This window comes from Ictidomys tridecemlineatus, chromosome 1, assembly GCF_052094955.1.
Source record: "Ictidomys tridecemlineatus isolate mIctTri1 chromosome 1, mIctTri1.hap1, whole genome shotgun sequence".
Lineage (NCBI taxonomy): Eukaryota > Metazoa > Chordata > Mammalia > Rodentia > Sciuridae > Ictidomys > Ictidomys tridecemlineatus.
The window spans coordinates 125838940-125862705 of record NC_135477.1 but is presented as its reverse complement, the minus strand read 5'-3'; the positions used below and the strand labels follow the sequence as shown (position 1 = coordinate 125862705).

The following is a 23766-nucleotide window of genomic DNA, read 5'->3' as shown; positions in this document are numbered from 1 at the left end:
TTAGTGCCGTTGCCACCACACACAATGAAGGCTTGGAGAGAGCTGTGTAGCTCATTAAGGAACAAAGTGATGACCCTCTTCAGGTGCCAAAGACAGGACAAATTCTTTACTGAATGGCATGCTGGGAAGAGAAAGCTGGAAAGTCAGGAAGTCAAAAAGAGTCAAACAAGATAAGGAAGAAGAGGAGGCTGCAGACTTCTAGGATAAACTGCAGTGGCCTAAGGATGTTTCCTGATGTGGTTCTTGGTTGACAGCATAGAGTAGTGCCAAGAACTTATGTTCTAGATTCAGATGGTTCTAAGGTCAATCCAGACTCTACATGAATTTGTCTAAATTATTTCTCTCTGGGGGTCTTAAATTCCTTGCTGATAAGCGATTTAATATATTCTTACCAATTACCACACACCACACTTTATGGATAGAGAACAGGACTTAGGAGGCTGGCAGCAAAAGAAGACTTTGCCGATTGATGTCAATCAGCTATCTATCATCTATCCATCTATCCATCTTATATTGACTTCAGTAAAGTTTGAGATTATTATTAATGTTTTGTTATTTTGGTAGTAGAATCCCTAGTCTGCACTATGAGTATTATTAGCACAATGTAAACACTTAATGGATTATGTTTTTTGGTTTTTGTGTTACTGGGGATTGAACCCAGGGGTGCTCTAACACTAAGCTATATCCCTAGATTGACCTTTTTATTATTTTTATTTTTAAATTTTGATACAGGGTCTTGCCAAGTTGCCAAATCTAGCCCCAAACTTATGATCCTCCTGCCTCAGCCTCCCAAGTAGCTGGGATTACAGGTGTGCACACCATACCTATCTTAATGGATATTTATCAATTGAAAGAGTCCCACTGATCAGTATTCTTTCTATAGGAAATTAATTATTTCTCCAGTCTTCCCTTAGTTTGTCACCCCTGCCCAGATGTTTAAATCAAAAGTCTTGATTATTTACTTTATTGAGCACTTATTAGGGTCCAAGAACTGTGTGGGGTGTTGGTATGGGGAAAGCAAGGGGAATGTCAAAAATTAGACCCAACCACAGCTCTCTTGAGGACGTTAGAGAAAAAGGAAGCAGGGGAACTGTTTTTTTTTTTTTCTCATTTGTTTAACATTTCTCTTATCTTTAGCTTCTTTTTGGCATTTTGACAACACCTGGACAAACATATGTAAATAGTTATAATCCATACCATCTGAACTGAGAAAAGGCCATCAGTACCACACAGAGGTTCCCTGGGAATGGGATATGGGAAAGCCCATACTTTGTAATTCTCACTGTTTGTGAAAACTAGAAAGGAATAATACTTGCTTTGAATCCTACTGGGATTCTCCCACTCTGGTTCAGCCTCTCTGTAGATAAAGTAAATGTCCAGGAATATCTTCCCCTAGTTAGAATGGCCATTACTAAGAATACAAATAATGGTAATTGCTGGTGAGGATGTGGGGGAAAAGGTATACTAATAAACTGTTGGTGAGATTGTAAATTAACACAATCACTTTGTAAAGAAGGTTGGAGATTCCTCAAGGGTTGTAGGAATGGCACCACAACATGACCTTGACATCTCACTCCTTGTTGTTTATCCAAAAGACCTAAAATCAGCATGCTGTAAAGATATATGCATACCAATGTTTATAGCAGCACATAATAGCTAAGTCATGGAACCGGCCCAAGTGTCCATCAGTTGATGAATGGATAAAGAAAATGCTGTATATATAACCAGAACGGAGTTCTACTCAGCCATAAAGAAGATGAGATTGTTCCATTTGCTGGAAAATGGACAGAACTGGAGAATACCATGCTAAGTAAAATAAGCCAGACTACGTAAGTCAAGGGTGGAATGTTTTCTCTCATATTCAGAAGCTAGAGAGAAAAAAGGAATTAAAAAAAGGCAATCTTGTTAAAATAGAAAAGAGATCAATAAAGTAGAAGTGGAGGACTAAGAAGGAGGGAGGGAAAGGAGAAGAACTAAGGGAGGAAGTTGACCAAATCATGCTATGTGCATGTATGAATATGCATTCTAATTCATTATACATAACTATAATGTACCAACTAAAAAAATAAATGGAAAGAAGGCCAATAGAGTAGAAGAAGGGGACCAAGGTGAGGAAGGAGGGGAGGGAAATACTGGGGATTGAAATGGAGAAAAAATGTTATATGCAGCCATGAATATGTCAAAATGAGCCCCACTAGGTATAACTAACATAAAAAAGATTAAAAATTACAAAAAGAATTTAAAAGACACAGGGAAAATGACTCTTGCCTACATCTTTTTCAGCCAACTCACAGCTGAGTGAGCTAGCTTATTTCTATCGAGTGTGGGCTGTACTTTATATATCTATGTCTCTATATAAAGAATGGTTTCAAAATATTCTGTGACTCTTTGGCTTAATTATGAGTCATTAGGCCCTTATTTGAGAGAGAGAGGGAGAGAGAGAGGTGGAAGAAGAACTTTGAGCACAAAGCATGTATGTGCTAGTAAAACAGTGTTTGGAATGCATGTGTAAGAAGTTCTTACGACTTTTGATGCAAAGAGGATGTACATGGAGGAGAACATGTGGATGCACATGTGTGTAGCACAGGTGGTGGGGAGAATCCCATAAGCAGCCAGCCTCTTAGCAACCCAGACAGTGGTAGAAGATACAGAGTGGTGTAGGACGTGATTGTTTTCCTCTCAGACCAGTACACAGGTCTTTGAGGAGCCCTTGACTTTCTTCTTCCTCCTTGTCTTGTTAAAAAGGGATTAGAGTCCAATTAAGCCATCTAATCCCAAGGTAGAAATTCATGTTTGAAAACAAGATTTACAGCTTCTTAAAAAAATCTATCAGAGCAAGTTGTGGTTTGTCCTTTCAAGTTGCCACCTGCGTGGTTCCAAAGAGTGTTTTCGGCTGAACACCCATCATGCAGTTCTTCTTAATTACTTTGCTTCATACCTCTGCTCCTTCATCTTTTAAAGTGCCCTTCAACCTAAATAGCCACATTCTGATAGAAGTACTTCAGCTTCTGGATTGCCACAATGCACCTTGACTTATCTCTCTTCAGTGGGCTACTTAGTGACCAGGGTTAAACAATAGAAATAGTATTAGGAGCTCATGCTTACTGGGAGCTTGGTATGTGCCAGGAATCATTGGGCCAAGTACTTTACATGCATTATTTCATTAGGTGTGCCATATGAAATCACCCAAGCTGGCTTCATGTGTATGTGACCCATGTAGACATTCAGGGCTATCACTTGGTTTAATGATCTGCTCTTGCCATCTTGAAATTGTTAATACATTTTGAGCAAGGGACTGGGATTTTCATTTGGGATTGGGTCCCACAAACCTATGTGGTCAGTCCTGAGAACGCTCAGTCATGTGTAGATATTTTGCATTCTTTTTTTGTGATACCTAATACGTTGCTCGAGGATGGGACAGTGAGTCTGATATAAGACAAAATCATTTCCGGAAAATGGGAAATCCATCATCTCCTTGGGGAGAAGTTCACAAAGGGACAGGAGTCATGGCATTGCACTTAGCATGAGATAGAAAAGTAGTTTAAGCTCTCTGTGTCTCAGTTTCGTCGTCTTTAAAATGGGGATGATAATCCTACCACTTAAATCACAGGCTATTCAAGGATGAAATGAGATCACATACACAGTTCCAATATGCAATACTTATTACGTTAGTTAATATTCATGGGTCACGGATGCTTAGCAAGGACGGATGCTTAGCAAGGACTAAGTATCAAATATCACTTGTGACCTAGGGTGGATCCCTTGTCTACCTCCAAGTTTCCCTTCTTCCCAGGGATCTCTTCCTACCTGTGCTGCAGAGCTGGGAGGGAAGTCCACCTTCTCCATGTGCTGGGTGATCACAGAGGGGTTGCTGGAGCTGATGAGCACTGGAGTGCTGATCTCCACCATAGGGCGCCCTGAAGGAGAGTGGACCATCCGGTTGAGGGTGTTCAGGGCTGTTGTGATGGAAAACTGTCCTGGTGCCTTCCTCCTGGATCCTGGGACCCTGCGGAGGGTGGGCGTGTTGGTCGCTTTGCCTCTGGAAGATGAGTTCACCAGGGACAGGTTCTTTGTGCGGGATGACGGGCGCCCTTTGTTCTTCTCTAGCAGTTGTCTTGCGGTGAAGTTTGGCTGAAAAGACAGAAGGTCCCGTGAGAAATTAATTTTTCTGATCTCGGTGGTAGTGAAGTCCCATCTAAGCTCGTCTGATGCCTGGCTAGGTGCCACCTTGGTCACTGGTTCAGAGGGCCGTCCCTTCACAGCTCTCACCTTGTATCAATGTGCCAGTATCTCACAGCTCTCCTGCAAAGTAGGTATTTTTACTGTGGTCCACAGGTTTAAAAGTGACCCGCGATACTCTTTCCCCATCTGGAGTACTCTTCCTTTACCCATTTCTCCCCGTTGCATTCAGCCTTTTTTACCTCCTGGATTCTGCCTGCCTTAGTCATCTCCGAATCCCACCCCCAGACCCCCAGAGTGGGCTGCTCAGCCTTCTCAGGGACCAGCAGCCACTGTGCTTCCCACCAGGGAGTTCTTCATTCCATACTGAAATGGTTGACTTGCCTTTCTCCACTGGCCTGTGAGCCTTTCCAGGACAAGGACCTTATATATATATTATACTGTCCTGTATCCCACAATGACTGTATAGTAAGTATTTGTGGGTGAGTGAAGTTGCTCAAACTCACACATTTAACACATGTTTGAACCAGAAGGCAAATTATTTTGAGATCCTGATTTCTATGCTGATTGTCTTTTACGACTTCCTTGAAATACTCTCTCATCTCTTCACTTTCTGTCTTGTTCTATACCTTGCAGTCAGCAGTGTGCTGGTGACTCACCTCTCATTAAAAAAAAGTAAAAGCCATGAGCTGTTTACCAACCTGCCAGTTGACTAACAAAATTCCTGAAAATGTAATACCCTGCTTTTTTTTTTTTTCTCTAGTACCAGCCAGTTCCAGCACATCACTGAATTACCCTCTGCCTTCTCTACCCTATTGGTCAATTCCCACCAGTATCTTTTGAGTACTCAACTCACTGGGAACATTGGTGAGCTTATTTCCTTGGGAAATAAGGCTGACAAGACAAGGTTCATATTTATTAACGGAAATTTTAGGATAATGACTTAAATCCCCTTTATTATAATTGCCAGCAGTTGTTTTCTAAATCCACATGTATCATTCTAATCTAGAAACTCAACTACAGGGGTAAGATGAAAATTTTCCACTTAAGAAGTTTTTAAAAGACAATTCATAGAGGATTAAATAGCTTGGAGGGAAAAATTTGAAGAGAGACGTAATTTTCACCTTGAGAAGCTTGACTACTGTGAAAAACTCAAGTCGGGGGGAGATGATGTCCACTTTAAAGATAAGGAAGCTGAGGTCTAGAGAGAGTGACATCCATGACAGAGTCAGCATGTAGACAGCTAAACAAGACAAGAGCAGATTTGAGGGAAGTGTCTGTGGTAGGCTGGGAAGTCAAAGGAGACCTTCTGGGAAGGTGACATTAAAGCTGAGATAACATGATGTGAAAATGGGGGTAAGAACATTCCAGGTGGAAGTATTATAAGCCAGTGGGAAAGTTCTAAAGAGGGAAGGAGCTTGGCCTGTTGGAGGAAAAGACGAGAAAGAGACGGAAGGATGGAATGGAGTAGCTGAGGAGGCGGTAAAGAGTGGGTCATAGAGGGAGGCAGGGGCCAGATCACTAAGCGCCTCTGAGGCTCCGATTTTATGTTAAGTGTAATAGGAAGCCTTTGGCAGGATTTATATAGAGAAGCGACATGATCTGATTTATGTTTTTAGAAGCTCCTGTTACAGTTTGGCATTTTCTTATAGTTAAACACATACTTAGCATGTGACCCAGCAATGCCACTCTTAAGTAATTACTCAAGAGAAATAAAAACTTATGCTCACTCAAAAACTGTATGGAAATATTTATAGCAACTTTTTTTTTTCTTGAGATGGGTTCTCCCTATATAGCCCAGGCTGGCCTCTAATTTACCATCCTCTTTTCTCAAGCATGCAGGATCAAGCAGCTTTAATCATAACTGTCAACAATGGGAAACAACCTCAGGGTCTTTTAACAATTGACATAAACCAGCACTGATACATCCATACAATGGAATATTACCCAGCAAAAAAGCATAAGCTACTGATACATGAAACAACATATGAATCTCAAATGCTTTATGCAGTGATAGAAGCCAGACTCAAAAAGTTATATTCCTTATGACTCATTTTATATGACATTATGGAAAAAGAAAAATATAGGAACAGAAAACAGATTAGAGGTTGCCAGGTGTTGAAAGATGGGCAAGGAATTTCAGCATGAGGGGTTCTTGGGGCAAGTGTTGGAACTATTTTGTATCTTGATTTGTGATATGGTTATGCAAGTATATGCATTTATCAAAACTTATAGCATTGGACACCAAGAAGAGAGAGCAAACTTTATGTAAATAAAATAAACCAAAGAGTTCATTATGGTTATTATTAAGAAGTTCCAGAACAGAAGAAAACAAATTCAAAGTTACTGAAATTATTCAGGCAGGCTCTGATGGCAGCCTGGATTAGGGACAATGCCTTATCCCCAGAGCACCTGCCCCTCCATGCTTCACCCAGTAAGAGGTCAATGCATACTCTTTGAATTAAATAAGTAATGTTCTTTGCAGCCATCCAAAACTATAATTAGTCATTTTTTTTCTGCTTTGACCTCATTGCTCTGCCCCCAGGTGAGTACCACCATTGGCTTTTCTATCACAATATTGACAAAGAGACCCAGGAGTCTCTGCATCAGCCCTTTCCTTTGCCTGTGTGATTAATAGCTCAGCTGGGGAAGGGTTGCAGGTCTCTTAGATTTGCACCCACTCATTTGAAACAATATCCTTGAGGTTCACTGAGCTGAGCAAGGTTGGCATAACCCAGGCAGGCCCTGTTGGAGAAGTCCTGACAAGAATGGCATAAGCTCAGTGTTTGCTTTACCACCTTTTATGCAGGTGCAATTCAATAAATCAAATGACACACTAACAGGAAAAATCCTGTTGATGTAAAAAAAAAATGCATCACCACATAAGAAAGCCTTTCTTCCTTCCAATCGCTTTGCAAAACCCTGGTAATTCAGAGCTTATTTAAAGAGTTCTCAGCAAGTGCTAGTCTTAATGAAATTACTGGAGTCAAAATTGAAGTACTGCTTTAAAAAGCACCATTTAGATTTCAAGTAATTTTTGAAAAGCAGGTTCCCAGATTAGAGCAACCACTTGATTATCTTTTCCCCTCCTAGCAATTAGGAGAACAAATGAAGCAATGGCTAGTTTGATGATAATTTGGAGGGTTCTTGTAATCACTAATTTTAGAGGTAAAGTGGTAGGGAGAGTATCCAAATGAATAATCATTAAATGTAAAAGTTTTGGGAAAAGGGGGTTTCAGAAATGGGTAATAAAATCAGTGGTGCCTTCCCACCCCAGAGCTACGAATGCAGGAGATCATGCAAGAATTTCCACACTTCGTACGTGTCCAGCTGGGTACTAATCACAGCTGATCTCTGTCTATGGAGAGTTAACCATTGTCTCCAAGTCATCATTATTGTTTCTATTCAGCAAAGATTACTTGACCCAGCAAATGGCTCCACCACTGACTTAGGCACACAAATCAGAAAGCAAGGCACCTCTTGACCACTTCCTCTCTCTTGTTCTCCACTTCTGTGATCCCCATATCTCTAGAGTTCAATCTGCTAAGAGGCCCTTGAATGTGTTCACTTGTTTCCTCTGTACTAGTCTGAGCCACAATCATATGCCAACTGAGCAATGCAATAGCCTCCTAAAGGGTATCTTTGTTTCTTTGTTTTATTTCTCCCTCCTTTTCAAAATATTCTTCTCACTGCATTCAGAACAGAAATTAAGTAACAAGTGATTTCTGAGGAAATCACTGCCTCACTTAAAACCTTTCAAGGCTTCTATTGACCTCTGAGTCAAATCCAAACTTCTTATGATATGGCACAGAGGATATTCACCCAAGTATTCCAAGTGTTCCTCCATACTTCTCATCTAATCTGCAGTCAGGTGGACCTATGTGACTAGTTCAGGGCAATGGGCTATGCGTGGGAGTAGGAAGTGTCACTTCTGAGCTGAGGCATTTAATTGCTGGCACATAACTCACTCTTTTCCTCCTGTGGAGATGAAAAAGTCCACATGTTCTAGATGGTACAGTTATAAGATGACCTAGTCTGGGTTCTTGAATGACTATGTGAGCAGAAACTCTCACCATCCTTTGATAAACACCATGGGTGAGAAATAACATTTTCTTTGTTAAGCTGGAGACTTCAGTGCTATTTATTACAGCAGCATAACCTAGACCCTTCTGACTCTATAGCATGGTTTACAAAGCCATCAGTGACCTGCCTCCCATTTATTTCTATGGTTTCAATTTTTGTTATTCTGTCACTCTCTAAGTTCCAGCTCTGACATTCTTTTGGTCCCTTAGACACACTACATTTCCTTGTGTTATAGGACTCTTGCATAAGATACCTCCATTTCCCCCAATGCTCTTCCCTCTATACTTAACTTATGTAATTCCAATCATCTGTCAGATCTTGGCTTGTTGATCCCCTAGCCAAGGTAAGTTAGAGCAACCACTTGATTATCTTCCCACCCCAGAAGATAACCCACCATATTTCCTCCTGCTTCACTCTTCACATCATTAGCACACTTGTAGTTACCTGAACATCCAACTCTGTAGTCTCCAAATGTAGGGACCCATATCTGTCTGTGTCTTTGGAACTTAGCACAGAACCTGACATAGCAGGCTCCCACTGAAAAATTAGTTGAATGATTGAATGTTTTTAGGACAGGGTCATACTGGATGGTTTGTCCTCTAATTTTTTATTTTTTCTGGCCACCTTCAAATAGTTTTTCATTCATGGATTTGTTAAGCAATATACTTTTTTCTTCCTCCCTCCATCCTTCTTTCCTTCATTCCTTTTTCTCAGTGGGAATTGGATCCAAGGTTTTTCACTTGCTCAGCAAGCTGATGTTTATTTATTTATTTATTATTATTATCATTTTTTTTTTTACAGAATTCCTGTTCTGTTTGTTATGCTAGCTTGTGAAGTACAACCAACACACCTGTCAGGTGTTCAGAAAGGAAAGAAACCATTGTGTTCAACTAATTGCTGAAATTTCATGAGAATGTGGATTTCTAACCGAGCCTTATAAAATGAGTGAACAGGTGGAAAGTACTGGATGGATGTGTGCCTGCAGGGGTCCCAGCAAGAGAAAAGAGCATCAGAAATGAGGTTATCTTTTGACAGAGGCAGTAAAAAGAACAACTTTTCTGGACCCTTTCCCATCTGTCCCTCTAACTGTCCATTCCTTCAACACTGATGGAGTAGAGGTACAGAGAACCCGGAGAGCCAGCCCGAGCTCTGGGCTCCCATCCACTCACAACTGCTTTGGTTTTTATGAGTGGAGGAATTGGTCTCTTTCCCCAAACTATGCCTCTGTTCTGTTTTCATCCCACCCTTCTAGAAGGAGAGACCACACCTTTAATTTCTTTCATAGCTCTCCAAAACTCATTTTTCATGCTTCTGCAGAGTAAGCACCCAATAAATGGCTAAACAATGAAACCGCTCTTAAATTTGTAGTGACTTGCTTCAAGCCAGGGTGAGGCTCATGGCTAGTGGGGTCAGGGACTACGAGTTATATTATTATTCTGGAGAAATAGATAGATGGCCTAGCATGTTTCCTGATTTTTTTTAAATAAATGAGCTTAAAAAAATCCCACAGAAGTAATACACTTATGCTCATTTCACAGGATTTAGAAAATACAAACTGACAGAAGAAAATGAAAATCATCCTGAATTTCACCATCTACTTATTGTTACTGTTAATATTTTGGTACGTGTTCTTCTAGGTCTTTTTCTATTTATATGCACATATATATTTATAAAGCTAGTTTCATGTAGCTTTTTTATTGTGGTACAAAACACACATAAAAATTTACTATCTTAACTATCTTAAAGTGTACAGTTTAGTAGTATTAAGTATATTCACAGAGTTATAAATCAAATCTCCAGAAGTTTTTCATCTGGTGAATCTGAAACTCTGCATTCATTAAAATTTTTTTAACTCAACAATAAATCATGAGTTTTTCTATAATATCAAATACTCCTTGATATTAAATATTATCCCCCACCATTGTTTTTAATAGGCATGTACATATCTATCACTCTAATTTTAAACATTAAATCCTCATCAGTGGATATTTAGATTATTTGTTTTTTCATCATTATATACAATGCTATGATGAACATTTCTGTATCATTTGTACATATGTGTTTGCATACTTATATAAATATTTCATGACAATCAGCTCTCAGATGTAGAACTGCTGACTCAACGGAGGTGTATATTTTAAGGTTCTTGGTATGAATTTATTAGCGTTTGGATATGAAAGATTTCACCAATTTATATTCTTGGCAGCAGAATAGAAGAGGTGCATTTCTTCCCACTACTGCCAGAGTTGGGTATCTTTTAAAGAAACTATAGTTACTTCTGAAATAAACCTCCTGTCAAGTAAGTGTTGGTCTCAGGCATCACCGGGGGCACCTGTATATTTCTGAGTAAGCTCGAATCAGGTATAGACTTGATACTCACGTACCTCCACAAACAAGATGGGAAAGATGCCTACTTTGTCTCCTAACTTGCCTTCTGCCCAGTTCTCATCCACTCGGCTGAGCACAGTGATGACATCATCCTGAAAGAGAAAGTCTTGCAGTCAGCATTTGCTCTCAGGTTTCAGGCTGGAGAGCTTTTGCTGATCAGTTTGGAGTCTCAGATAGTGTGAGGTACAGCGAGGTGACTCTTGCATGATTTATCTGGGAAATCTACCTGTTAAAATACAACTTCCCCATAAAGGACAATACTGAGGTCACCAAGACTACAATGGGGGTAGAAATAATTTGGAAGATCAATGGAATCTAATAGGAAAACTTGGAAATTCTTATAATTTCAATCACCAGCCGAATCCAGACTTGTCATTTAAATTAATCTGGAGATCAAGATGGAAATTCATAGGGAGATATGCTTTTAGTTTGGCAAAAGAAAAATGAATTTCATTCCCATTTTGAAGACTTTCAAAACCTATTCATTTCAACTTACCAAAAATAGGTAAGTTGAATTTTATTCAAATATTTCTTTTTTTTTAAAGAGAGAGTGAGAGAGGAGATAGAGAGAGAGAAATTTTTTTTTTAATATTTATTTTTTAGTTCTCGGCGGACACAACATCTTTGTTGGTATGTGGTGCTGAGGATCGAACCTGGGCCGCACGCATGCCAGGCGAGCGCGCTGCTGCTTGAGCCACATCCCCAGCCCCTCAAATATTTCTAATTACAAAAGATTATTTGTAAATTTGTAGAAATATTTGAAAATACAGATAAGTCTAATAAGGAAAAAACTTCTACCACAAAGATACAACCATTGCTAACAGCTTGATTCATACATTTTTTTCCAGATTTTTTTTGTATCAAGATGAAAACTTATGTACCTATAAGCATATTGATTTAGAAAAACCTTTTCAAAACATAGGTACATGTGTTTAATAAAGGACATAAATTTTAGATGAAAATTTGGAAGAATTTATACATTTGACTATGGCCATGAACTCCCCACCCCATTCAACTCAAGATCTAGAACCAGCACCCAGAAGGCTCCTTTGTGCCCTTTCCGACTCCTGAGCCCAAAGTACCCACTATTCTGATTTCTAGTACTGTAAATTCATTTTGCCTATTCTTGTACTTTATACAGGACACAATAATTTTTTGAACTTAATACTATATCAGGAACACCTTTACATGTTCATACACGTTCAACAATCTAAGCCTGTATATTCATCTACTAAAGAATATATATTGTCTGGGTTGGGTACAGTATTGCATGCCTGTAATCCAGTGACTCGTGAGGCTGGGATTACAGAGGATTGCAAATTCAAGGCCAGTCTCAGCAACAAAGGGAGACCTTAAGCAATTTAGCAAGACTTTGTCGCAAAAAAGAAAGAAAGAAAGAAAATAAAAGAAAAGGTCTAGGGATGTGGCTTAGTGGTTGAGCACCTTTGGGTTCAATCTCTTGTACCAAAACCAAAAAAATAAAAAGAATATACCATCTGGGCTGTCTGAGCCACTTCATGATCCTAAGCAATTTAAATCAATCCAAATCTAAAATTCATTACCAAATTATACTCTCCCCCCCCTTTTTTTAGCATTCTTTGATCTTTTTACAATTTTAGATTACACATTTCAAGTTATGATTTGTTTAATGCCTGACTATCCTAAAGGAACATAAAGTTCATGAGTGCAAGGCCTGTGTCCGTTTTTTTATTTCTGTTATTCTCAGTACCTAACATGGTATCTCTCAGGTAATAGGTATCCAATAGATATTTCTAGAATACATGCAAGCATGGATGAGTACATGAATGTGTGACTGAAAATACAATTCACTTACAGAAAAAGCATGAAGGAGGGAGCATCATTGTGAGGAAGGATCTTTTTTAAAAAAACTTTTATTAGTTATTGATGGGCCTTTATGAATTTATTTGTTTATATGTGGTGCTGAGAATTGAACCCAGTGCCTCACACATGCTAGGCAAGCACTCTACCACTGAGCCACAACCCCAGCCCCAAGGATCTTGAGTTTAATTTGGACATGCTGAGTTTAGGACAACCTTATGACTTCCTAGTGGAGCCTTAGCATTCCGCAGTCCTCCAGAATTGACCAAATGCTCTCTCTGGACTCCTGGGCACAGCTCCAGGAAGGTAGGGACATTGATTACTGTTTCCCCAGTGGCTGACTTGGCATATGAACGGGCTCAAGGCATGAGTGAGAGTGTGAAGTAAATGGCCCTGTTTGCAAATTTCTGGGGAGGGTCAGGGAAGCAGGTAGTGCTTCCAGCTCATGTTTTCCTCCGTCCCCACAGCTCAGTATTTAATCATGTCTAACACAAAGTAAATACTCAATAAGTGTTCATGAAATTGAGCTGCCCTTCCTCCAACTATAGTCTAAGTGTCAATTTAGCAGTTTGGACTGTAGAATGACCTGCCTTAGGAGTCTCTTTCTGAGGTTCCAAGAAAACAACTACTTCTAAATATGGAAGACAGTGAGGTTATCTAGAGGGACTGTTGAGTAACTCTCATATATGGTAGAACTGGAATGCAGATATTTTACCAAACAAAGACTTCTTGAGCTATGGTAGCAGCACTCCTTCTTTTATCTTTATTGATCTTTTTTATAAATAGAAAAGAGTGGAAATAACTCCTACTTTGGTTTCCATGAGAATTTGTATATCTATGGAATAACAAACACTGAACACAGAGAATTGGTCTAGATTTAGTAGAACCGTCATTACTTGTAAATGGTGGGAAGCGTACAATGAAAAAAAAAGAGGCCAAAATATCTTAGGGTAGTTCATGTGCTTGCAAAACATATCTTGTAAGAGGTTATTTATGTATAAAGGTATGATTATGTTACTGTGTGTGCTCAGAGTGTTTTCAGTATTATGTTTATGACAAAATAGAAGGTTGTAGGTAAGGGGAATTAGGTGACCATAACTTGGTCATCAGCAAGAATACCGCTATGGATACATAATAAAGAGGTAGGGCTGTAGTTTCATATAGCACATGATCAAAACTGTAATTTTTTGTTCACATAATTCTCCTATTACTCTGCCATGAAGGTGGAAAATGCAACTTTTCATGCTCCATCCCCAGTGCCTACAAAGAATAAGTGCTCAAAAGTGATTTCAGAATGAATCAGTGTGTGAATACTTATTTTTATATTTGCAATAGAAAAAGGCTTAACATTTTTTATTAAACACTTATTAGTAGATTTCTCTAGAGATTTCACTTCCATGCAGTTTGATTCATACATACACACTTACTGTACATATATACATGCATGTATTTGCACAGATATGTTACATATACTTACATGTATATTCATATATAAAATAAACATATTTTTTTAGAAATCAGCAAATATTAAGCAAACAGCTCTGGATTCTACAATAGTCTCTATGGGTCCTCAAAGACCGTGGTGGCCAGCAGAGTCTTACCTTGAGGAAAGTCAGGCAATCCTGGTTCTCACTCTTATCCTTGTCTCGCAGGTCAAAGTTGTAGAGGGCCCTGCAGAGAGGGGGCGGCAGGGGCAGCTGCTTGATGACTTCCACGGAGCTGACTGGGAAGATCCCACTGATGCCATTGACCTCCCCATGGTACCAGTTCTCATCAAGCTGTTTCCGAAGAAGAATGATGTCACCCTTGTTGAACCTCAGGTCACCAGGATTAAGCCCTCTGTAGTTGCATAAGGCCTTGGCTCGAGGCACCTGCAGTGGCACAGAAAATAACAGGTACGTAGCTTAGAGGCTGGTGGGACAGAGTATACTATGAATAACTTGAAGGAAGCCATATTCTATGTGCTAAGTGTGTGTGTGTGTGTGTGTGTGTGTGTGTGTATGTGTGTGTGTGTGTGTGTGTGTGTGTGTGTGTGGTCTCAATCCAGGTAGCCCTTTAAGATAGATACTCATCATCCCTATTTATCAGATAGGGTGGTGACTGAGACACAGAGTGATTTAGTAACTTGTGTAAGGTGGCACAGCCAGGAAATGGCAGACATAGGATCTGAACTTGGGCCACCTGATTCTAGAGCCTTTGTTCTTAATCACTATTCCAGGAACAATGTTGGGGGTTTCACTCACAAACTCTATGAACTTGAGTGAGTCAGTCAGGGACTCTTTATAGGTCTATACTGATTTTGAATTCTGGCTCCACCTCTTCCCCCTTGTGTGATTATGGCTTTTAACTCTTTCAAAAGTGTATTCATTTATAAAAAATGGGGTATTAATAATAGAATGCCTATCTTATTAAGGTTGGTGTGAGGAATAAAACATACCCATAATAGACTTAATATCTTGACTATCACATAATATCTGCTCAAAAAATGGTATAATGGGCTGGGGTTGAGCTCAGTGGTAGAGCACTTGCCTAGCATGTGAGAAGCACTGGGTTCAATCCTCAGCACCTCATATAAATAAAATAAAGATCCATTGCCATATGAAAAAAGTGTGTTAAAATGGTATATGATATTTATTACCACCATTTAAAATGGAGGACCAGGGTTATCAGCTCTACCTGTGCCTCAGTGTTGATGGGAAGAAAATTGAGATGAAAACCACCTGGAAATAGAAAGCTCCCTCTGAGAGCAATTGCAACATCATTTATCTTCAACCTTCTGTAGGAATTGCAAACCTTGTGAGTGTTTGGATCATTAGGAAGCTCAACCAAGACAAAGAAATAATTAGTCAGAAATCAATCATCAGTTTTTTTTTTTAAAATCAGCTTGTGAATCATCATTTGTCAAATCAGTTTCCTGTCTAAATAATTAATTAGGTCAATTTTTTTCCCCAATTGAAACTCCTTTCCCTACACAGAATTAGCCTCACTCTGATCTTGCTTGGAGTCAGTTTGGCAAATTGAAAGTTCTAACAATTTAGGTTTAATCCTAATCCTTTCTGTCATGTGGGACTATATATTTTTTTATTTGCATTCTTTTTTAAAATTTATGTATAACAGTGGAATGCATTATAGTTCTTATTACATATACAGAGCACAATTTTTCATATCTCTGGTTGTATACATAGTGTATTCAATTTGTGTATATTCAATTGTGTTGTATACTGAATATTATATTTAATTCATGTCTTCATACATGTACTTTGGATAATAATGATCATCACATTCAACCATCATTAATTACCCCAAGCCCCCTCCCTTCCCCTCCTACTCCTCTGCCCTATGTAGAGTTTGTCTATTCCTCTCATGCTCCCTCACCCTATCCCACTATGAGTCAACCTCCTTATATCAAAGAAAACATTCAGCATTTGTTTTTTGGGGATTGGCTAACTTCACTAAGCATTATCTTCTCTAACTCCATCCATTTACCTGAAAATGCCATGATTTTATTCTCTTTTATTGCTGAGTAATATTCCATTGTGTATATATGCCACTTTTTTTTTTTTATCCATTCACATATGGAAGGGCATCTAGGTTGGTTCCACAGTTTAGCTATTGTGAATTGTGCTGCTATAAACATTGATGTGGCTGTGTCCCTGCAGTATGCTGTTTTTAAGTCTTTTGGGTATAGACCAAGGAGAGGGACAGCTGGGTAAAATGGTGGTTCCATTCCCAATTATTCAAGAAATCTTCATACTGCTTTCCATATTGGTTGCACCAATTTGTAGCATGTGGGACCATATTTTGTTTGTGCTTCTCAGAGCAGTGGGATGAAGCAGTGCTCTCTTGCTGTGGCAGTCCTGCCATGTTAGGGGTGCAGGGAGACATGAATTCAGGTCATCAAGGATCTTCTGATTCTACATATTCCTTTGGAAAGGGAATTCTGGGTAGCTTTAGGATAGAGATCAGACCGAATCTTGCTTTGCTGATGGGATGGTGGAGCTGTGGATGCAGTGAGGTAAGGCTAGAAATTAGAAAACCACTGGAACTCAGCTCATCCTGGGGAAACTGGAGGAAACGTTAGCAAGATGTTTGTACCTGAGGGCTTAACGGTATTATGGCTGTGAGCAGGAGTATGGTGGTATAAACCAAAATATACTCATACAATGAATCACTCTGCAGTTACTAAAATTGCTAATGTTGATCTGCAATCTGGTAAGTGAAATAGAACTTAAAAACCATCATGTAGACTAGGTTATCATTATATATGTATTAGGTAAAATGCTAGGGAAAATGGTAGATGTCTGTACACGAACATGTTATGTATTTCCAAGTTGTCAGATTTTTGAATGGTAATTTTTTTTCTGAGTGTTGAGCTGTGTATATTCAATTGTGTTGTATACTCAATATCATATTTAATTCATGTCTTCATACATGTACTTTGGATAATAGTGATCATCACATTCAACCATTTTTAATGTTTCTACAATGAAAAAATTGTCTTGCTTATTAAAATTTGATAAAACCGGTAGAAAATGAATGAAGCTGGGAGTGAGGAGTGAAAGATGAAGGAATTTAGGATGCAAATAAGCCAGTTGAGTAGGCTAAGGAAACCATGTGACTCCTCTCCTTGAGGAAGATGGTCCAAGCACGATGAAAGCAGAGGATTCTGGGAACAACTCAAGTCTCTGGATTCTTAAGCTGGGTGCATGGGAGACCACATTGCTTCCATATGCCTCCTTGCCAGTTTTTCAATGTAATACAAGACACATTTTTTTTTTCGGGGTGCATGATTACCTGGAATACGGTCACTCTCATTTTTCAGCCTGTGTGGTAGCTAAGTTCTGGCCAACGGAGTGTAAACCATCTTTAGGAAGTGTCCTTACTGAGGGAGACTGATATTCTCTTTCTTTTCCTCCATCCTCCTATGTGAAATGCAGGCATGGTTCCTGGGGCTCTGGCGGCCATCTTGAGGGCCACTCCTAAACAGGGAAGGAAGGCCTCTGGCTTGCAGAGCTGCTTATACCCATCGTGGACTATTTCTCTTTAGACTTTGTCTGAAAGCTGCATAAACTTCCATCTCGCTAAATGTATTGTTCTTTTGGATTTATAAAATAAAAGAAAATAAGAATGAAAAGATAAAGAAAAAAAGAATTCAAGACTGTTGGCTTTGCATGAAAATGATAATATCACTAGTTAGTGTTTATTGAATATTTTTTCCTGTGTTAAACACTCTACAATATATTTTATTTAATTCTTACAAAAAATTTTGAACTGTGTTATTTTTGATTTTAAAAAAATAAAAAGAACAACGACAACTACAAAAAAAAGACTAGAAAAATGCGGATCAGAAAAATTAAAAGTTGCTGAAATTCACAAAGCTAGAAGGTGGTGGATTTAGGATTATCCTCAAGCCCAAACTTGTAACCACTAAACTTGTGTTTCTCAAAATGAAGTCTGTGGTTTATATGTAGCAGAATCCTGGGAGATGATAAAAATTCAGATACCAGACCTCATCCTTGAACTACTTGATCAGGATCTCTTGGAGTAGTTTAAGTAGCTGCATTTTTGTGAAACATCCCTACCACTTGTTTTTTTCCTTAATTTATTTTTTAATTTGTTCTTCTTAGATATACATGACAGTAGAGTATATTTTGACATTTTCCACATACATGGAGTATAACCTATTCTAATTAGGATCTCATTGTTGTGATTATACATGATGTGAAGTTACACTGGTTGTGTATTCATAGATGAACATAAGAAAGTTATGTCTTATTCATTCTACTGTCTTTCCTATTCCCATCCATCCTCCCTTCCCTTAATTCTACTTTGTCTAATCCAGTGAACTTCTTTTTTTTTTAAGTGTTTCTGTTTTTTTTCTTTTTTATTGGTTGTTCAAAACATTACAAAGCTCTTGACATATCATATTTCATACATTAGATTCAAGTGGGTTATGAACTCCCATTTTTACCCCAAATACAGATTGCAGAATCACATCGGTTACACATCCACATTTTTACATAATACCCTATTAGTAACTGTTGTATTCTGCTACCTTTCCTCTTCTCTACTATCCCCCCTCCCCTCCCCTCCCATCTTCTCTCTCTACCCCATCTACTGTATTTCATTTCTCTCCTTGTTTATTTTCCCATTCCCCTCACAACCTCTTATATGTAATTTTGTACAACAATGAGGGTCTCCCTCCATTTCCAGTTTTCCTTTTCTCTCCCTTTCCTTCCCACCTCATGTCTCTGTTTAATGTTAATCTTTTCTTCTTGCTCTTCCTCCCTGCTCTGTTCTTAGTTGCTCTCATTATATGACATTTGGTATTTGTTTTTTAGGGATTGGCTAGCTTCACTAAGCATAATCTGCTCTAGAACTTCTATTCTTCCCCTTCCCACCTTCCTTTGTTATGGGTTATTATCTGCATGTCAGAGAGAATATTTGGCATTCATCTTTTGGGATTGGTTTATTTCACTTAGCATGATGGTCTCTAGTTTCATCCATTTGCCAGCAAATGTCATAATTTCATTCTTCTTTATGGCTGAGTAATATTCCATTATATATATATATGATATATATATATATATATATATCTCACATTTTCTTTATTTTCTTTATCCATCCATCTGTTGAAGTGTACCTAGTTTGGTTCATAGCTTGGCTATTGTGAATTGAGCTGCTATAAACTTGATAAGGCTGCTTTATTATATTATTCTGATTTAAGTCCTTTTGGGCATAAACCGAGGAGGCTACCACCCAAGTTTGCTGCTACTGGTTCAAGCTACTGGTTCTAGCTCTAAGGGGGGCAGTGGAGTTTTGAAGCAAGCTTTGTAAATTGCCAACATGCTTTCTTCTTCACCTTTCTGGAAGATGTTTCAAGTGCTGAGAGAGTATGTTAAACCTGAATTATGTGAAGTGCTTCAGTGCCTTCGAAGATGCCTAAACATTGACGCCTTGAGATAGGCCTCATTGACAGTCTTCATCTCTACCCCATCTTTTGTCCATCATCTCCCCTCAACACAGATCAGTATTGTGGAAGTAAACTGTAAATCTGTCTTTAACCCTGAAGACCTTCTTCATCTTCTTTCTCTTCATTTTGGATGATTTCTCCCCTGGTATTCTCCGTTCTGTGTTCATAGAAAACAACAGGGGTGGAGTAAACAAGGGTGGAGGGAGGCAGGAAGAGATGGAGAGAGGGAGAGGGAGTGGGGGAAGGTGAGAGAGAGGGAGAGAGGGAGGGAGCCCGAGAGAGTGACTCTGACGAGTGGAGGAAATTAACTTTCACGGGGGTTCTGCCAGGCCAGGGAAACTTTTCTTACACTATTGCACTCTGTGCTTTCATCTAACATCTCATTCATGTGACCTCAGAACCCTCTGAAGGGGGGGTGGTAGTGGCCTATTTTGCTGATTAGGAGACAGAAGTTCTGAGATGGTAAGTGCCACCAGGCAAGGTCACACAGCCAATGTGTGGCAGACCTAAGATGGAATCAGGTGCATCTGACCCCCACGCCCTGCGGCTTCTATCACACTCATGGTCTCTCATCCAGCTGAAATCACCTAGTCTGTTTTTCCATCATAAAACTCACTTCCGGCTGTTTTGTAATCAGAATCTGAATAGAGTGTGAATGCAATTGCTTGCTGCTGGCTGCATTAGCATGAGTGATTGAACTCCAGAGCCCTCACATCAAAGTTGAGCACCTGAAGAGGCTGAGCTGGTTGATTCTCTCCCGTCCTCCACTGTTCTCCCCAGGGAAAATGATGCCAAGTTCCACATCAGCTGTTACCCGTTCTGTTGTTGGTCGCAACTTTTATGACTCATAAATGTTTTCTGTTGCTACAGGTGCAGGGGTGAGGAGACAAGGGGGGTACAATGGTGTGGAGTCTCACAATCAGGTCATTCCCAAACTCTTTTTTCCTGGTATTTTTCATAACGGCACCTAATCCAAATAGAAGCTATTTTTTTTTTTTTAGATGCCAAAAACTTAGGACTTCAATTCTTCTGTTATTTGTCTATTCATTTGTCTTTTCAGTAGGGTCTGGAAACTACAAAGGTCACAGTTTTAATGGAGGGATAATGCAAAGAACCCAGAAATAAGAGACCAGGATATGCAGAAATCTTGGTAGTAAAATTATGTTGTTGCTTTACGAAGCAACCCCTTCTGAGAAAGTACCTGTTCTCTCTTCATCTTGTGACAGACATGTCAGTCACTCTGATGATACCACTTACAGGACTGTGTGACCCAGGGCAGCCAGTTAGAGGACCCAAATATTTCCAGCATAGTGATTGCTACAGAACAGACACATGTGCCATTCAGGGGCAACTAGTCTTTTCTTTGAGATTTGATAGACACTGAGAAGAAGCAATTCTTACTCTTGGATCTGAACCTTAAGTCTCTGGACCTTGGAGTACCAGGGTAATATAGTACAAATCCAAGACTGGACCATAATCCTGGGGATGTTTCTTAACCAGTAGCCATACCTCCCCGAAAGAAGCTAGGGAAGGCAGCAGAACTAGAGATAGTGAGAAAGATTATGTCTTCATCTGTTTTCTGTTGCTTGAACTGAATACCCCTGTTGGGGCAGGCCAAAAAAATGGCTGTAGTGAGGTTCCCTGGCTGAGATCTGGTGGGCTGTGTGATGTCTTTAGTACGTAGCCAGGGCTGGGAACGGACTGTGGTACAGTCAGTCAAGGCCAGAAACACTGTGATTCAGTGTATGGACTCCAGGTCATAAACATTAACTTGTGAGCATGGGCCTCTCTTATGTAACCTGTTGGCAGTGAGTCTTATTTGATTGATCTGCATATAAAAAGGACTTATGGAAATGGGCTAAGGGGAGGGGCAAAAATGGCTTGGTGGGGGGGCGGGTGTGGCTGAAGCTGAAGCTGGGGGCTGGCTAATGGCTGCTGGCCACCACTGAATAAAGCATGTGTGCTGTCCTAAATGTGTTTTGCATCTTCTTCCACCTGCTGAACTCTGAATCTGTTTCCTGGGTCAGAGTCCCTGCGTGAGCATCGCAGACGGTGTAATTTATAAAGTAATTTATTTAGCTTGTGGATCTGGAAGTCCAAGTGCATGGCATTGGCATCTGCTTGACATCTGCTGAGGCCCTTCTTGCTGGGTAATGATATGGCTGAGGGCATTTACACAGCAAGACAAGCCACAGACAGCTCCCTTTTATAACAAAGCCACCCCGCCATGACCCATTAATCTACGAATCCACTGATCCATCCAGAAGCGCAGAGCCCTCATGACCCAATCACCTCTTAAACATCCCGTCTGTTCCCACCTCTCTTCATACACCACCATGCGAATCAAATATCAACCTGAGTTTTGGTGGGGACATCCAAATCAAAGCAAATCAAAACTCGATAGCTACAGCTTTGACAATAAAATTTGAGACCCCAGGTCCAGCACTACCTGAAGGACACAGAGTTAAATGAGGTTATAGCCCCAATTTATTGTTTATTGCTTGGACTACTGTATTTAGCTTCTGACACTGAAGGTGGAACAATTCTTCCTTGAAGGGATAGAGGAAATGGAGGGCAGTGCCAGTCTTGTTTTATTGTGTTTGTTTTCCCTCTCAGGCAAACCTCAAGTCCTGAAGCCACAACCTTGTGATTTTTGATTCCTCTCTCTCCTTCCAGTCCTTGACAGCAAAGGCAGACCTCGTCCCAGGAAGTGCTCAGGAGGGAGAGGACGCTAACATCCCAGCTTTTAGCCAACAACAAGGAAGGGCATGTCTGGGAGTCAGGCATGGCCGCGTGTCCACTCTGGCTAACAAAATGGGTGCAGAAGTGGAGGGCGTCCCATCCAGGAGGAGCCTCCTGATCCCTTCCTCCTGCAGAGGTGACAAGAAGGGGATACAGGCCCTTCTCACTGGGTCTGCAGCTGTGCAGGGTGTGGGGCTACTCTGCCAACCCAAGGAGGACGTGCAGGGTAAGCATAAAATAGATGTTGTTGTTGAAGCACTAAAAAACCAAATCCAAAAGCAAACAGAAAAAAAAAATCTGTACATTTCCAAACGAATAAATATCCAAAATCCAGAAAAAAACAAAAGCCCGTAATAATAAAATATCCAAACAGCAGAATTAAGTAGTAGTAGGTAATTCAGCTGCCAGTGAGCCCTGAGCTTATTTCCAATTAAAAAAAAAATGCAAGGGGGGTATGAATATATAACAGGGTAAGAAAAAGAGCCCAAGGGGAGCAGAATCACCCCAGAGACTCATACAAGAGAAAAAGCAGAGCAGGTTTGAGAACTTGTCCTGCAAATGTGTAAACAGCTCTTGACCATTTTCTGGGGACACTTCTCTTGTTTAGAAAGGTTGACTTGGTCCTCTCTACTTCTGGCATCAGGTGGGACCAATATCAACATGCGGGTGAACTGCTTATCTCCTTGAGCCAGCCACAAGATTGCCCTTCACTGGAGAATGGAGCCAAGAGAAAGCCCTCCTGGCCTTTGGCTCAAGTTTTCATTCACCAGGCTACTGGAACTCTCTGCTCCTAAGAAATTCAGGTTTTGAGTCTGAAGCACCTCTATTTCTCTCTCTCTCTCTCTCTCTCTGAGCCCTGGACAGAAGTAGGTGTTCAATAAATGCCTGATAAATGAATGAATTGGAGAATTAATCAAGAAACATTCAGGAATTGCTGTTCCTGGAGGAAAACGATGTATGAAAGATTAATAAACATAAGTGGTGACAATTATCTGAAAACAAGATTAATTGGCATGAGCTGGAAAATAGGAAGGAATTGTTATACTCATATTTTTCCACATCTCCAAAGTTAATAATTTGGTGTCATACATGTATACAAATAGCACTTCATACTCATATAAATTCAGGGAACATAAAGGAAAACCAAGTCACATAGGTTTCTTTGCTGATAAGTCTCTCAGAAGTGTGGTCTGTTAAGCTGGGCATGGTGGCACATGTCTGTAATCTCAGCGGCTGAGACAGGAGGATTGAGAGCTCAAAGCCAGCCTTAGCAATTTAGCAAGGTCCTAAGCAATTTAGTGAGACCCTGTCTCAAAAATAAAATATAAAAAAGAGGATGTGGCTCAGTGGTTAAGCACCCCTAGTTTCAATCCCTGGTACCACACACAAAAAAACCCCTCCACCCCCCCAGCCCCCAAAACAAATAACAACAACAACAACAAAAGAAGCTTGTTCTGCTAATGTGATTTGTGTATTTGCATCTGGACCACTTTGCAGGATCAGCAGAACACACCTTGGGAATGTGGGGTAAGGCATATGTGACTTTCCCTATGATTCCACCC

General features: G+C 39.9%; 1 protein-coding gene across 1 annotated transcript in view; it reads right to left on the bottom strand.

Moving 5' to 3' along the window:
* Sh3rf2 (SH3 domain containing ring finger 2) overlaps nucleotides 1-23766 on the bottom strand; it is a 132118-nt gene that overhangs the window by 65625 nt on the left and 42727 nt on the right. Inside the window, exons 3-5 of the mRNA XM_013358173.4 lie at nucleotides 14091-14360; nucleotides 10647-10742; nucleotides 3808-4131 (exon numbers count right to left, since the gene is read on the bottom strand). Of these exons, the coding sequence (XP_013213627.2) occupies nucleotides 3808-4131; nucleotides 10647-10742; nucleotides 14091-14360 (690 nt within the window). The remainder of the gene's footprint in view (nucleotides 1-3807; nucleotides 4132-10646; nucleotides 10743-14090; nucleotides 14361-23766) is intronic.